The sequence below is a fragment of the Lepidothrix coronata genome, unplaced genomic scaffold (genome assembly GCF_001604755.1).
Source record: "Lepidothrix coronata isolate B3197 unplaced genomic scaffold, Lepidothrix_coronata-1.0 Scaffold28, whole genome shotgun sequence".
NCBI classification, from domain to species: domain Eukaryota; kingdom Metazoa; phylum Chordata; class Aves; order Passeriformes; family Pipridae; genus Lepidothrix; species Lepidothrix coronata.
In genome coordinates, this window is record NW_016690208.1 from 1073135 (window position 1) to 1089147 (window position 16013).

Consider the following 16013-nt stretch of genomic DNA (forward strand, 5'->3'; position numbering starts at 1 on the left):
TCAATAACCAGTGCATTGCAGGTGGCCTCAGGCTCAGCCTTTTCTGGGAGTCTAAACATCCCATTTTATGGAGAGGTGCATGCTGGATTTTGTTGTTTGGGAGATTTTATTGTGGAGGACTTTTTTTCCCCCCTTTTCAGCTATTCTGCTCTCTGTGACTCAGTCCACCAAATCCACTGAAGCCTTTGGAGTGGATGTGAGTTGCCTTTGAGCCCTGTGAACCCTACAGGGAATCACAGAGCTCTCCCAGTCCCCAGGGAACCGCTGCTTGCAGCAACCCAGGCTGCTCTCCAGCAGCTGAGGGGCCGTTTCGCCCTCACAGCGAAGCTCTGCTGCTGGGGAAGGCAGGCTGATCCCAGCTGGTCTTCGTTTAGAGTTAATAGGAGTCAAAATGAGCCAGAATTTGAAATAAATCCCATAGACTTGGCATGGTTTCTTTCCTGACTCAGAGTAAGGAGATGCACTTTTTGGGCAGTTACTCCAAGATTCCCCTCCTTATTGCAAGAGAGGATTTCATTCCCCTCCTCTTCCACAACCCCAGGGCATCTGTGTCCTTCAAAAGGAAGATATTAACCCTTAGTATTTGGGAGAGTGTAAATCAGCATTGTGCTGCCCAGGTGCTCTCTCTATTTCTTTCTTCCCCATTGTCAGCTTCCAACACTGGCTAATTTTTTGGAGCATTTTGGTGTCATGTGTGAAAGCTTCACAGCTCGGTGGGGATGAGGCCTTACGCTTTTCCTGCACTTCCCACTCATCCATCAAGCCTTTTAGTGGCACTTTTGTCTCTTATGCTTCTTTAGAGATGAGGAAACACAGGCAAAGAGAGGGGGAAGAAAAGGGATTTTCCCAGAAACAATAAATTAGTGGCAATTCAGGGCTATCAGACCAAACTAGACCAGCTCAGAGCACAGAGCACTGCTCTGTACATGATTCTCCTTGCTGCCTTACACTGTGACTGCTTAGGAAAACCAGGTTAAACAGACCTCCTCCTCCACAAAACCAAAAGCAGCAAATTTCAGAGCAACAGCTGCATGCAGATAAGAATTTGCACTAAAGCAGAGAGTTTGGGATACAAGATTTTGGGGTCAGATTCCCATTTTAAGTCGAAGAGCTCAGCTGAAAGGAAAGTCGAAGTGAGTCTGGCTGTAGTCTTTTCCAGCCCAGACCTTTTCATAGGATTTCCCCAATTTGCTGTTCCTTTGAATGCAGCCAGCCAGCTCTACCTGCGCTCCCCACTCGGGTTTCCACAAGCAGGCCAAGAGCCCATTACTTCCCAGTGATCCCAGTGAAACCCTCTGAACCTCACAGTACAATCAGGTCTTTCTTCTCGAGAACAGTTGAGTCTTTCTTCTTTCCCCATACTCATTCAGGAGCTGCTGCCCTGTCTCCTCCCCTTCCAAACTACTGCTAGGCAGAGTGATTATGAAATGTGTTTTTTATAAATCCAAAACATTTATGTCTTCAAATGCCCGGCCCCAATAATCCCACTAATTTCCTGAGTGCTTGTGAACTGTCCTCCATGGGGGGAGGCTTCTCTCGATCAAAGTTTATTAAGTGGAGGTTCTCATATGGAGACATTGCTGAGCGGTAGGAAATTATATGGGGCTTTTTCATTTCCCTTTAAATGAGCTCACTGGCTGGGCCTGGACAATATGGGCATGGTCATCCTATGGTTCATGCTTCCTACCTTTGTTCCTGCTTTAGTTTTCCTGCCCTTTCTACATCCACTGTCTCAAACTAGCACTTTTTTTTTCCCCTGTCACAATAGCCACTTTTTTTTCTTTACTCAGTAGCTGTGTCCTGGTTCTTCTGTTTCTTCCTGCCTCATTTTTGGTTGGGAGGAGTGACCTCAGACCTTCATTCAGTGACACCCAAAAAAAAAATACACTTCTGCTCCACAGCAATCCTGAGCAATCCTGAGTCTGTCTGAGACAGGCTTTGGGAAGTTCTCCCATCAGTTCTGTTCCCCTGAGAGCTTCCCTCATGGGCTGTGTTGTAAGGCTGCAAAGAAAGCAGGAACACATCTACCCTCTGGAATGCCAAGAGCCACAGTTCCCCTGAGCCAAACCAGGATGGTGAGTCACATCTCTTCCCCGGACCCAGTGCCTGTAGCAGAGCATCACTGGGTGTGGGGAAGTTTGGGTCAGGATTTTTCCCTGTTTGTTGTTTGGCTCCATTCGGGCCATATCTCTCTGCAGTTCATTCAACTTCCTCATTTTGTTTTTCTGGATGTTGTTGTCGGAACACAGATTTCAACTGTTGATGTCTTGAGAATTTAAAGCTGAGCTGCTCATCTCTTTGCTCCCAGTAAATGTTACTGCTGTGCTCTGCAAGAGACCTGACTTTGCTGTCAAGGCCATAAGCAGCTGAAAGCCTCTTTTTTTTTCTTTCAAAATAAACTAATTTGCATTAAAAAATAAACCACCCAGCTTTCCCTTAGGGGAAAGCCATAAGGGCCATACTAAAAAAAACCTTTATAAATCCGAGTCCTTAGCGAAGATGGCAATAAAATTCCAAATGTGCTAGACCTCAGATTATAATTTTTTTGCTTCCTTTGGATATTTTGGCATAGCTGAAGGCATGTGACTTCGTAAAACCGCTGGTTTCCACTGTCCCTGGTCACAAATACCTTCATCATCTGGAGGCACTGATATGCTTCTCTAGTGAAGAATGCAGCATAAAAAGAGAAATCACCATTTAAAAATAGTTCTGCTCAAGGAAGAAGCTTGGAAAGAGGATTTGTTTTCTCAGCAAACCAGTAACCCAAAGCATACAACAAAATGTGTACAAACCCCGAGAATAAAAGCATCGAGTGTTCAGTGCCTTGGCACACTAACCCAACTGATGTGAGTCCAGCAAAGAGAACTTGCATTTAATTATTTTGATGTGTAGGCTTTTGTACATCATCTCCCATCATTGCTATCTCTGCTCAAGAGAGTAGGAACCCTAGGAACCTTGGGAACCTCACATTGCAGGGAAGGAGGTACCAAATGGTGCTACATTCCTGATGTGCTGTGGAGACCTTGGATAAAGACACAACCTCATTTGATTTTTTTATTTTTATTTTTTTACCCCCTTATCTTTCTATCCCTGGACAGATGAGTCAGAAGAACGGAGAGGAAAAGGATTTGACTTTTTTTGAAGGCTACCAGAGTTGTTGCTGGGCTTGTTATTCCCTGTATAGTGTGTGGTAGTGCAGTGATTTCTGGGAACTGTGCAAACCCCTGCGTATGTGCCCTGAGAGCATTGGGAATTGCAACAGCAACCACATCTGGATTATCACAAATAGAGATATCGCATATCTGGGAACCCCAGACAAGTGTTGAGCTGCCTCTGAATTCATCTGGGCAGAATTCCTGCGCTGTTGGAGAAAGCACATCCAGGAAAATCAGACACATGGTAGGCTTCCCACTCACCAGCAGAGCTCGCTGGCCAAAGTCCTAGAAAGCGTGCTGGGAGAGCACAGAAATATCCCTCCCTGACAGAGCCGATTCCGCTCGAGGAGGTGACTCAGGCTGCGAGATCCGAGCCATGTCCCTGCCCGTGGTGTCACCAGCGTGGTTTGACCCATTTATTTCTGCCAGCAAAGCTTTTAACCAGCAGACAGGAGTTAAGGGAGGCTCGAAGGAAGGTCTCCAGGGCTCACTGTGAGTGACAACTCATCCCACAATCGCTGACAGGAGTTGGAGATGCTCCAATGTTTTTTCCTGCGGCGATGGAGAAGGAGCCACACCCCAGCTGGAGGACCCAGGAGAGCCTTCTGGAGAAGATGAACATCCCAGCTCCACGAGGCTGATGCGTCATCAGGGGAAAAGCCAGTACATGGAGTTTATCAGAGCCCATATCTGTGCTCAGGCTCCACCAACAGGGAAAGACAAGCTGAAGGAACCCAGAGAGAGTGAAAAGCTGTTTGAACGTGGCACAGTCTTCTGTAAATCAAGTTTATTTTTGGGTGCAGGACTTGAACTGTCAAAGCTGGGGCTGTGTTTTGTTTTTTACCCTCTCCCATGTGACTCCAGTCCTATATCTGTACTCCATGATTTCGGGTACAAGCAAGAACTTGAATGCTGGCAGATTTTAGGAGCAGTGTGGAAATTTTGTTTCTCAGATGGGAAGATTTAAGGCCTGAGCTTGTCCTCTCAAAAAGCAAGGACATCTCCCAGTGCAGGGTAGAAGCAAGTTTCAGCCATGGGACTTCCATGGGAGATGTATCCAGGTGAAGGGAGACAGGCTGTACTTCAAACTCTTCTGAAGCAGCAGTGAGATCCCCGTGACCTCCCTGTGAGTGGGATCCACCTGCCTTGCACAACAATAAAGGATATGTTTCATCAACACACTGGAGTCTGAATCTTTTACAGACAGTGTAACACACCCTCAACCTGGGGATGGAGCCATAACATGGAAGTCTTTGTTTCAAGAAGTGACACAGCACAGCAACTCAGGAGCACATCTGAGTGTGCAAAACTACTCTGCTGGAGAAGATCAAGGGCTTGGCCACCACCGGGTCAGGAACAGATTTAACTTAAAGCAGGCTTTCTCCCATTTGCAAGAAACATCTACTGCCTGTGCTTCCAAAAGCTCTTGGAGCACAGTCCAGGGAGACTGATGGAAAAACACTATGCAACTAATTGGAAACCCCAGTTGTGTATTTATTCGCTCACATCTTGTTTGGACAGTGAAGTTTTGTGATTGATTCCACTACTCACTCTCCAAATTCTCAAGCCACTAAGCTCTACAGCAGGACCTGTGGGAGTTACTGCTGCTTCAGACCCACACCACAACCCAGGAGTGGGTCTGCTCAGGGCCCTGGTACCAGCTCTCAGAGTGAGATGGGGGTGGCCATCCTGCTGTAGAGCTGGATGGGGGTGGCCATTTCTCAGGCTGATGCTTTCATTAGTGAGGATTTCTCTGTACTCCTGTCAAAAGTGTAGATCGTGTGGGTGACGCTGGAGGCTTGGCACCCATTGTCTGCTGCGCCTGCTCAGCATCTGTGGGAAAGTAATTCCAAAAGTGATCTCTTGGAAAGTGGCAGCGAAAAATAGCAAACAGAAACCCTGAGCAGTATGGAAGAGACACAGAGCGGGGCTCAGCAGGGACCTGTCCTTTGTGAAGTCTAATATTGTTGGCAAGGTGGGCTCCTGAAATGTTTGACTTAGGTAAAATGGAGCTATTCCCTTTGGGAAAGGGAACTGGCACAATTCTTTAGGGCTATAAGGAGTCTGAATTGCTCCTTTGTGTTCAGAGCAGGCACTTCTAAGGCCTGTGTTTCAGATCAGAGTGAAAACCCCCTGATACATCTCCCTTTATAAGTTGCTTTCATTCATCTGAGACTGCAACATCAACCATGATGAAAATTATACCTTCTTAACTGGGAGGAGGGGGACCGGGGGGAGAGATGCTGGGCTGATGTGGAGATGCTGTTGAAAAGTTTGTCACAATTGCCAAAAAGTATGATTTATTTTCTTCAGTGATACTTCTGCTTCTTTCTGTCCAATCCAAAATATTCTGTCTGCCTTGCAGCCAACAGGGTCAAACACTGAAAAAAATGAGCTCCCTGGGCTTCCTGAGGAGAGGCTGCTATATTTAGCTGCTCATCACAGATTAATTCTGTGGTGTGGGTGCAAGGAGGGGCAGCAGGTTCTGCACCCACACTGGGTGCTGAAAGCAGCCCAGCATTCCTGCCTCTGCTTGCCATGGCTCCCACCTGGAGTTTTGCATCCCACTCCATTTCTAGATGCCCAGTCAGTATATTGTGGTTTCTGTGTGTGGCAGTAACAACAATACAAATAGAGGGAAGGGGTTTCCAACCTGAGCAGAAAGTTGTGCATGGTAGGTGGATAGAGAATGAAACCACTGCCTGTTTTCACAAGGGAAAAATAAGGTTAATTACTGTGGAGGCAATGGCTCTATTGACAGCAGCCTAAAACCATATAAGAAGTGTCACTTTTCAACTGTGTTGCCCAGTAGTCAGCTGAGCACAGAGATCTTTACACCTTTAAGAAATGAGGTTTCCTTCTCCTCCACATGTTGGAGCATCTCAAAACCAAACTCAGCCATACCCCAGCTGTAGGACCTGTGAATTGCAGTCTTAACTGCATGACTTCCTGGCCTCCTTGATGGCTTCCATGGGAATAGGATAGGGTGGGTGAGGATGCTTTCAGGGTTGAGTGTACCAGGGAAGTGGCCTGGGAGTGGTTGGTTGGGATGTGACTTCTTTGTTTTCCCATTCCAACAGCTTTTCTTTTTTTTTCCCCTCTCCTAGGGACCAGAAGGGAAACCAGGAAAACAGGGGGAAAAGGGCAAGCCTGGCCAGAAGGTAGGAACATCTCCTGCTGAGAACATCTCCCTGGACAATCCTCTGGGTCTCCTGATCCTTGCTTATCTTTCATATTTATCTGTAGAAGCAGCTTTGTCCTACACTAAAGTCAGTGCTTTTGTTCTGCAGGGCAGCAAGGGCTACCAGGGGCAACTTGGAGAGACTGGATCCCCAGGGAAGGAGGGGCCGAAGGGGAACCAAGGCCCTAAAGGATCCCGAGGTACCCTGGGACCTATGGTGAGAAGAGCTCTGCAAATGGTTGAACACAACACCCAGAAACGTGACTGGCAGTGGTGGGCACGGGCCTGAATGAAGCAGAGAGCCCAGCAGGGGCTTCAGAGCACAGAAAGGGAATTGCTGTTGGATTGGTTTAATTGGCCAAAAGAGCTTAAGTTGCTCTGAACAGCACAGAAGAGACTCCACAGAGGTGGTTGGGTTGGTGCCCCGTGAGCCCAGCTCACGTTGCACCGTGGTGGTTTTTCACAACTCCCCAGATGGGCTGAAATAGCTGAAATATTGGGGATTTTTCCTGAGCTGAGTGAGCTGATAAGCTATTTTTTGCTAAGATCTTTCCCTTTGAGACTGCACACTCATGGCAAGAGCTGCTTCCAAGTCGAACTCTGTTAATACAAGGAACTCTGCCTTGGACTTCTGCCCTGTTTCTACACCCACTCCTGATCTACTTATCTAAAACACTTGGAGCAAGAAGAAATGTAGCATGGGAAAGGGTTTGAGCTGGGGACTGAAGGTGAGGCTTTCAGAGAGAACAGTAATAATACGGCAGAGAGAGAAGAAAGTTAATTTGCTTTGGGCGCATGAGAAAAATGCCTTGGGACAGCAGCAGTAAGTAAAAGTAACCCTCATGCAATGCAGGCTGGTAAGGAAACTTCTTGCACTCTGGTAGAACTTAGTGAAATAGCAGGAGTTATTTATGAAGCAGGAGTCACGGTGGTGTTTCAGAGCAGTAGCAAATGAGTGATGGAGTGATGGTTCTGCTGATAGTGTTTCCCTGCACTAAAAATTATGGCCTCACCATATTTCCTCACTTAATATTCTTTGGCAAAGCCTCCATGGATTATTTCACAAGGAAGCAAAGACACATCTGAACAGCCTGTTGGGCTGGACACTTCTCTGTCGTGTGTAAAGAGCTTCCATCCACACTAAATGGGATTATATGGAAAGTCTGTGGCTCACTTAAATCGGATGATCTGATTTAAACCCTTTTGTTCAATCTGCTAAAGGTGTGATAAACAGCTCGTGCAGTGCCCCCATCACAGTGCAGAAAACTCACTTCTTGGCTTCAGAACCCACACTGGAAGGCTTCCTCCCAACAGTTTAGGATTAGGTCGTGCATGAGTGAGGTCTCACTGGTGGACTTCCTAGCACAACACTGGTTTGGATATAGAGATGTTCCGAAGGGCAGATGAAGAGCACACAAATGCAGACATTTCTGGTAGCAAATCTGAATGAGGTGGAGAACCTATTGCTGCAGGCTGGCAAAGGCATAGAACAGACTCCTGACCTCCCTTTCCATGTGTAAGAGGTTAAAGCCAAGCAAGAGCCCTACAGGTGGCTGCAGCAGAGCTCACAGGTGGCCAGGAGGAGGGGCTGCCACAGTCCCACCTGGTGCTGAGCTTTGCTTTGCATAGCCCAGTGCATCCTCTTCTCATGGGGTGACACCATGGGCTGCTCTCACAGTTCCTCTGTGCTTGCCTCTCCAGGGAGCTCCAGGAAGGATGGGTGCTCAAGGGGACCCAGGCTTAAAGGGCTACCAGGTAAGGGGTTTATTTTCATCTTCCAGCTTTTATCTGTTCTCAAATGCAACAAAATGGTCACTCCAGGATGTAAGTTGTTCTTAAACTATTATTTATTTCTGATCTCGAGTTTAGTTCTTTGTCTAGTCTCCATTTACACCATCATGGCTTATCCACATGCCTTTGGTCCATCTCTGCCACAACCCACATGTCCCTCTGAAGCTGGGATGCACCACAGAGGGTTTGTGAGACCTGGCAGGGAACCAGGGAGGACTTTCAGTCCAACAGGTCTTTCCTGCCTCCTCAAGTGCTGTCTGCTCTCCACAGGGACATGCAGGACCACCGGGGCCAATTGGACCACCAGGGCCAAAGGGGGAAAAGGTAAGTTCAGGGAGTTTAGCTATCTCATCTCCCCTTGGTGTGGAAGCTGGGCTGGCACAGAGGTGATTGTCCTGCTGCCATAATTCCTGTGCATTTGCACTCTCCTCTCCCTACAGCAGAGGTGCTTCCTCAACTGCACAGTCACCAGTGTAACCCCTACAAAAAGCTACTAAATATACAGCTTTACTTCTGCAAATCAGTGCCAGGACACCCATGCCACTAGCAGGTGCTTTCCAGACACTACATGCTGGAGGCTGAACCTCCCAGTATGTGTTCTGGGGGCACGTTTTTCCTGCATCCACAAAAATTTAGCTCAATCCCCAAGACAAAAGAAACCAGACTTAGTAGGTTTCTGTGATCAGGTCAGAATCACAGCCTGCACAAACAAGCTGATGTTCAGCACGCTGCCGTGTCTGTGCTGAAATCAGCCACCAGCATTTCTCCTCATCACCTGCCACCCCCTCGCCTCGCTCGTCCCCCACCCCTTGACGAGCCCCCTTGTTGCAGCTGCCCTGACTCAGAGCCACGGTGGCTTTCCCCTGGTGTTTCCCACTTTTGCTGAGTCAGCAGAGCCATAACCAGTTCGGGCTGGAGCAGTGACTCACCCTTTAATGGTTTCCTGTCGGCGGAGCTGGGAGCTGGACGGCCCAGCTGGCCTTGGCTGCTCACAGAGCTGATGGAACCCCTCACGTGCCTTCAGCAGCGATGCTCCCTCCCTCCTGAGGTCTCCCTGGAGAAAGCTTCAGGGAGAACTCATTGTGACCTTCCAGTACTTAAAGGAGGCTCATTGAAAAGTAGGGAGCAACTTCCTACACAGACAAATAGCGATAGGACAAGGGGGAACAGTTCTAAACTAAAAGAGGAGAGATCTAGGTTAGAGGTTAGGAAGTTCTTTACTCAGAGGGTGGTGAGGCACCTGCACAGGTTGCCCAGAGAAGCTGTGGCTGCCCCATCCCTGGAAGTGCTCAAGGCCAGGTTGGATGGGGCTTGGAGCAACCTGGGATAGTGGAAGGTGTCCCTGCCCACGGCAGGGGGGTGGAACAAGATGAGTTTTAAGGTCCCTTCCAACGCAAACCATTCTCCCTATGATTCTCCCTTGGTGTGGGAAGGGAAGTGATGGTGATGCAGACTAGTCAGTCATGAGGTCCCCATGAAGAGGAGAGATGTGTGAACTCTTTTTGCTCATTTTCTACTCCCCATCACCAAGAGAGTGTTCAGCCTTGCCTCTGGCACACAGTGGGAGTGCAGCTGTAGCGCAGGCAGGAGCTTCATCCCTTATAAAATGATTTTATAAGGGCTTGTCTTTGCTGGGGCTTTGAATGCACCCTTTCAAGCTCAGGCTCCTGCTGTCAGGACACCCTGTTCACACCATGCTCTGCCTGGAGACTCCCTGTGCAGCAGCAAACCCCTGTGCTGGTGGCTGGGAGTCAGTGGGGCAGGGTGAACCCTTGTGCTCCACTAACATATTCACATGCCTCAGAAATTTTGCTTTGGGGAGGAACAGTGGTCATGCTGCTTTTTCTCTCATTTCCTGCTGCTGAGACACATCCGTGGAGGAACAGCTGGTGATGTTCCTGCTGCTCTGCACCTCCATCACTGCCTTGCTGAACTTCCTCTCCACCCCCAGCCTTTCTAACTCTGCCCCATCCACCTCCCAGGCTGAACCTCTTGCTCTTCCAGACCTCAGTAGCATTCCTCCTCAGGTGTATCCCACTCAGTGGCCGTGTGGGGAGTGGCAAGTGTTAGCCAAGCACAGCCAGCCCTGGATAATAATGCAAGAGCTCGTTACCAGGCACATTTGTCAGCTGAGAGCCTGCCCAGAGGTTTCGCACAGCCCCACTGTTGAATTTTGAGCATCCTGGCAAAAAGTTGTGAGTTGTCACTACCAAAAGCAAAGTCAGTCATTGACCCTGCAGCAGAAGGAATAAGGCATGTGCAGATACATATCTCTGTTGCTTAAATTGCAGCTGTTGCTTTATTTGAAAACTTTTAAAGTTGCCATCGTGAAAGCTCCCATAATTTCAGTTGGAAATGATCCCCAAATTATTAATCTGAAGCACTCAATGAAGCACTCAAGATATTCTTCTGGAAATGGACACTAAGAGTACTCCCTGAGTGGATCTGGTGCCAACAGAGCGCAGCAGTGTTATGATAAATGAGTTCTACATGCAAGTGTCCAAGTTGAAGCCTGACGAGGGCACTAAAACATCTAATGCATCCTGCTGAGAGCAGTCAGCTCTGTTAATGGCCCCTGACAGCTGGATCTCCCTCATGTCTCCCTGGAAGGCCAGCAGGTCTGCTGACACCTTGCTGGGCAGCAGAAGGAGATGCTGAGTGAGGAGAGCACAACATCGTGTGCTGAGCCTCCAGCACTGCTTCCTGCACCATCCAGGTGCTCCACAAAAGTCTTGCATCTAAGTTTTCTTACCTATCCTCCCTTATCCCCTAAGAGTTGCCTGGATCCTAGCCTAAGGATAGACAGATTCCTTCCCTCCAAGCATCTGTAACCTCTCCCACACGTGTGAACACGGAAGTGGAAGCCTAAATCTGAGAAATTAAGAGAAAATGGAAAAGGGACCATGAGTGCTCTGTGAGCTTTAAGCAACTTGGTAAAAGGAGCTGTGCTGAAGGAGGATATGTAACGGTGGGGAAGGTCTTGGATGGAAAGCAGCTTGGTGAGAGGCATTGCTGTGGAATTCAGCTCCCCTGGCCATACCAGGCAGCTACTCCGCCACATTTAATACATTTGCAGCTCCTCAAAGAGGCCTTGCTCGGAGCAGACGCCTGCACTTGGCAGCTGCTTAAAGCAGTCCAGATGGGATCCTTTTAAAAATTACAAACTGGTGTATCTCACTTTGGGACAGGAGCCAACAACAACAAGCCTTCCCTTCTTCTCCATGCATTTTCCATTTGTATCCCAACATGTTTACTTTGCTGCCCTTTACTCTAACTTTTTTTCACTGCAACTTTCCAAAGAATTAGTGCAGACCTTTCATCTCCCTCTTGAGCAGCTGAGGCATCAGGAAGCTCTGGAGGAGCTCGGTTTTGCAGTCCTAGAGCTGACCAGGCTGCAGGATTTTCTCAGGCAGAAGGCAAGGACAAGATGGCAATTAGCCTCAAGGGGGCCCAGAGCCACAACTCAGCTTTGGGGAGAAAGTCCGTGAGTCTTGATGCTCTTCAAGGGTCCCCAGAATTATTGAGCTTTCTTTGAGTTCATCACGCTCATCTCAGCTTCCAAATGGCAAAGGTGTTCACATCCTGTTTGGGAAGAAGGAATCAGTGCCAAGATTTCTGCACAGTAACACACTAGGATTTTTTTTTTTCCCCGAGAGTTGAGAAATAGAGGCTTTGTTTCCCTTCTAGCCAACATTCCTTTGATAGTGGCTAGAAAGCAAACCAGTTGCCAGGTATTCTGCTTCTGACTTCAGGCAGCAAGTTCAGTAGCACTGGAAACCATCAGCAGAGCCTGTGAGGCTTTACTTTCCATCCTCTCCTCCTTGCCACCCAAATTTCTCCATCCACATTGCTCAGTACTGTATTTTCAAGCTCTCCTGGCACAGGTTCTCTCTATATATATATTCCTACTGCCGTGGCTCCCCAAAATCCCAGATAAGGAGATTGGAGTTCCCCACCCAGCACACAGTCTCTTAGGGACATAACCAGTGGGTCTCTATGAACTCCTGGCAAAGTTCAGCCAACAGGTCACAGCAGCAGAGAGAGAAAATGCCACTGTCATCAAGCACATAATGGAGGGAGATGCACTGAGCTCTCTTCTACCTGTTGAGGTGCAAGCTGCAAGAGATTTTGCCAAATCCTGAGCCTCATTCAACAAAGCTGTGAATGGCAATACAGGTGCTCAGCCCATGAGAAGTCAGTGTGTGTCTGTGTCTCTCCCAGTGGTGGCACAGCCCTGATTCCAAGCTGTGACCCAGTTCCCACAGAAAAGAAGCTGTTGTCTCCACAAGTATTGTCTTCTCCCAGAGGCAGGATCATCAAGACATTTCCCAAGCATCCTTACTACCAGCAGCTGCAACTCAAACAGGAAAATAACCCGGGGAGAACATCAAAAAGAATGGTAAATACACCAGAGAGAGTTGGTGCAATCACTGAGAATTACAGAAGTCTGTGGAAAACTTGGCACTGCAATGTCTGGAGATTTGGATGTTCAAGGCTCTAGGAGCACCCCAAGCACACCAAATACAGCAGCTTCTGTGACAGAACCCCCCAGACCCTCTCTGTCCAGTAGCTGCAGCATCAATGAGTTCTGAGGCATGTTCATCCTGAGGAGCCAAAGTGCCAGAGACTCTTATGCAGAGTAGTCAAAACTGGAGGAGCTGGAATGCAGTGGTCATCCATGGGGAGCAAAGAAACAGCCATCTCTGAGCTGGACTCCAGAGAAAACAGGACATCGTGACCCTGAGTGACTTATACACAGAATTTGAAAGGATAATGTCTCTGTTAAGTCTTAAGGGATCTCTCTGTGGATGTTTTAGAGAGACCTCAGCTATAAATAATCCGGGTGATTTTATCTCCCAGCCAAAGCATGAGCTCTGAGCTTGTGCTGTGGAGCATCCCATCAAGGAGAGGAGTGTGGAAGGGGCCAACCCTCTCACCTGGCTGATTGTAAGACAATCCCACAGCAGTGGCAGACAACCCATCCAGACCACCCATGTTCCCACGATAGCCCAGGCAGCACTCAACAAGGGTGGGGAAATGCTTGATTAAAGAGTTTGGTTGGGCTGTCAGCAACAAAATTCAGAGGCAGGGAGCTATTTCCCATGTTGTCGTAATTACATCCTTCTTGCTTAGTTTTAGGAACTGTTAAAAATAACCCTTTGCACCTGGTTCCTTAGGGGGGAGGGTTAGACCAGGCAGAAACAACCACTAGAAACAAGGAAAGCAATGAGAGGACTCAGTGTATTCCAGGCTGCGAAACAAACAACCAAAAAAATTGTTTAGTCTTTCTTTGGATGAAAAATGAGTAAATTCAACAGAGGCTTTGACTTACGAGCCCATGATACAGGAGGACTGGATCAGGACAGAAACATCTGCTGTAAAATCTGCTGTCTGTATTAATATTAACATTTTTATTCACAGGGAGAACAAGGTGATGACGGGAAGGTAGAAGGCCCACAGGGACCACCTGGAGACAGAGTAAGATGTTAAATCCCTTCTCTAAACAGTCCTGGCCTGATTTTTGTGGGTGGATTATTTGGGTTGCTCCCTTGCTTGTAGAACATGCACAAGCCATTGAGATACTGCAGATGAGGGGTTGTTTACATCCACCTTAAGTCTTTGTCGTGCTGTTGTAGGGCCCTGTTGGTGACAGAGGCGATCGAGGGGAGCCTGGAGACCCTGGTTATCCTGTGAGTCTTATTCCAAATGCATGATTCAGGCATATTTATCTTGGGGAAGTGCTTCCAGCCCACAGCAGCCCACAGAACTGCCCAGCAATCACAATTCATAACTCACCATTGTCCCAGGTCATCTGTGATTCGGACAAGGAGTAAATCAGTTGTCTTTACCTAAAGCAGTAAAAATTTTGCTGAAGGCAAATGTAGGCCCTGCAGGTCACCCTGCCATGCACCTGCCTGAGCACAGGAGGCTGAAAGAATGAGCAGGAGCATCTCAGCAAAGGTCTCTGTGATTGCTGAAGAGATCCCCCGGGGAAGGTGTGCACAAGAGAGGTCATGTCAGTGCTGGACAAAATTAAAGACTGATATGCCCATGGCTGTAGATTCTTCCATGGGAAGATCTCTGTTAACTTGGAGGTTTGGCAGCTTCCAAAATCTTACTGGGATTTCTCTCAAAAGCAAGACCAGGGTTGTGAATTATTTCATAACTCTTTGTGGGATATTTCAGTTTTCCTTTCTCACTGCCACAAAATTACCCAAGAACAAAGACGTCTTCCCTCTCTGTTTTTTATTTAAGGGTCAAGAAGGGCTTGATGGAGAAAGAGGAAAACCCGGACAGCAAGGCTTACCTGTAAGAGATGCTGCTTTATTGTAAGCTCCCCAATGCCCCATGTCTGTGAGAAACAGATGCACAAAGGAAGGCAGGTGGGAAGGGCTGCAGCGAGGAGCATGTGGTGAGCTGTGAAATGCAAATGTGGGCACTTCCATGAGCCAAGCCTATGGAATGGGCATTCTGAGCCACATTTGAGACTAATGGTGAAAACAGGGAGCACTCCCAGTAGTGCCTGTCTCCAAAACTGTCTTTTCTGAATGGTCCATGAGGATCACTAGGAATCTTAGGGGATGGGTGGTGGGAGATGACAACAGCAGTGGAAGAGTCTGCTTGGAAATGATCCATTTGACATGCTGTTGGTACAGTGTGAGGAGAGACCATATTATTCTGCCTGCGTGGTGTTTCCTCTCAGACCACTGAAAGACTTCATGAAAGACTAAATTAAATCCAAATTTAAGGGAAGGACTCTTTATTCCCTTGCTATATACTGTAGCATCTGATTTTTATATGTGACTATTGCAACTGTGAGTGCAGCAGCACATTGAATGTAGTTTGTATTGGAAAATAAAGTTGAATCAATTCCCACTTTTTATAAGGCCACTGGGAGGAACAGATTCTATTTTGGGGTGAAGTCTTAATGCTTTGTCATATGGCCTAGGAATGAGTAGAGCTGCTCCATTCCCCAGTGGATGTAGTTTATTTTGGGGAGTGATATCCCTTCAGATGGCAGCAGGAGATTTGGATTGTCCTTGGTAAAGACTCATTAGAAATACGTGGCTCAAAAACAAGCTGAAGAAGGAGAGGTCTGCACTGAGTCCTTCCTTACCATTTATTTCTTCGATGTTAGTCCAGAAATTGCCACTGACACAAATACACAAGACAACCCAAACCTGGACAGCCAGGAGAAAAGATGGAGATGGATGTGATGAGGAAGAGACCAGTAAGAGAGTAGTGAAATACTCTCTCTGCTTTGCTCCTCCATAGGCAGCTCTCTAACACCTGATATCCAGGTGAAACCAAGGAAGGGGCTGCAGCAGACCCACACTAACGATGCAGTCACTGTGTAAACTACTCATTCTGCACACGGTTTCTGCACACAGGCTGCTTCCTGCCCACTTCTCAGCACTGTTCTCCAGCCACCATCTGGAATTTGGTGAATGATTTCCGCAAATACAAGTACCACCCAAGTGAGGGGTAGACTTGCTTCTTCTCCAATTGACACCCTGTTAAATGCTCTCTGGAGACAATTCCTTTCTCCTTTTTCCCCAGGGGCCTGTCTGAGCACAGGCTGTTCCCCTGAATTGTTTCCATACAGTCAGTGTTGTTAGGGCACAAAAAATGCTGTTCTTTGTACTTCGTGCAAGATACTGCCAGAAGAGAATTTTAAGCAGATTTTTCTTGCTTATGTTTTGTAGGGGGATCCTGGATCACCAGGCAAGCCGGGAGCAAAGGGATCCAAAGGTGATGTGGTAGGTTTCAGCAGGGTGGATTTATGGTGTCTCAAGTTTAAAGAAAGTGTCTAATTAAGAGGACTCTCATGTGTGATTTTTCCCATGGTCTGTGCCTTGAAAGGCTGTGGAGAACCTCGTGGGAGG

The 16013-nt window shown here is 47.7% G+C and overlaps 1 protein-coding gene across 1 annotated transcript in view; it reads left to right on the forward strand.

Annotated features, from left to right (window-relative positions):
- The window catches only part of COL27A1 (collagen type XXVII alpha 1 chain), a 146427-nt gene that overhangs the window by 117610 nt on the left and 12804 nt on the right, over nucleotides 1–16013 (forward strand). The window contains exons 38-45 of the mRNA XM_017810351.1: nucleotides 6263–6316; nucleotides 6446–6553; nucleotides 8038–8091; nucleotides 8398–8451; nucleotides 13549–13605; nucleotides 13764–13817; nucleotides 14383–14436; nucleotides 15834–15887. Of these exons, the coding sequence (XP_017665840.1) occupies nucleotides 6263–6316; nucleotides 6446–6553; nucleotides 8038–8091; nucleotides 8398–8451; nucleotides 13549–13605; nucleotides 13764–13817; nucleotides 14383–14436; nucleotides 15834–15887 (489 nt within the window). The remainder of the gene's footprint in view (nucleotides 1–6262; nucleotides 6317–6445; nucleotides 6554–8037; nucleotides 8092–8397; nucleotides 8452–13548; nucleotides 13606–13763; nucleotides 13818–14382; nucleotides 14437–15833; nucleotides 15888–16013) is intronic.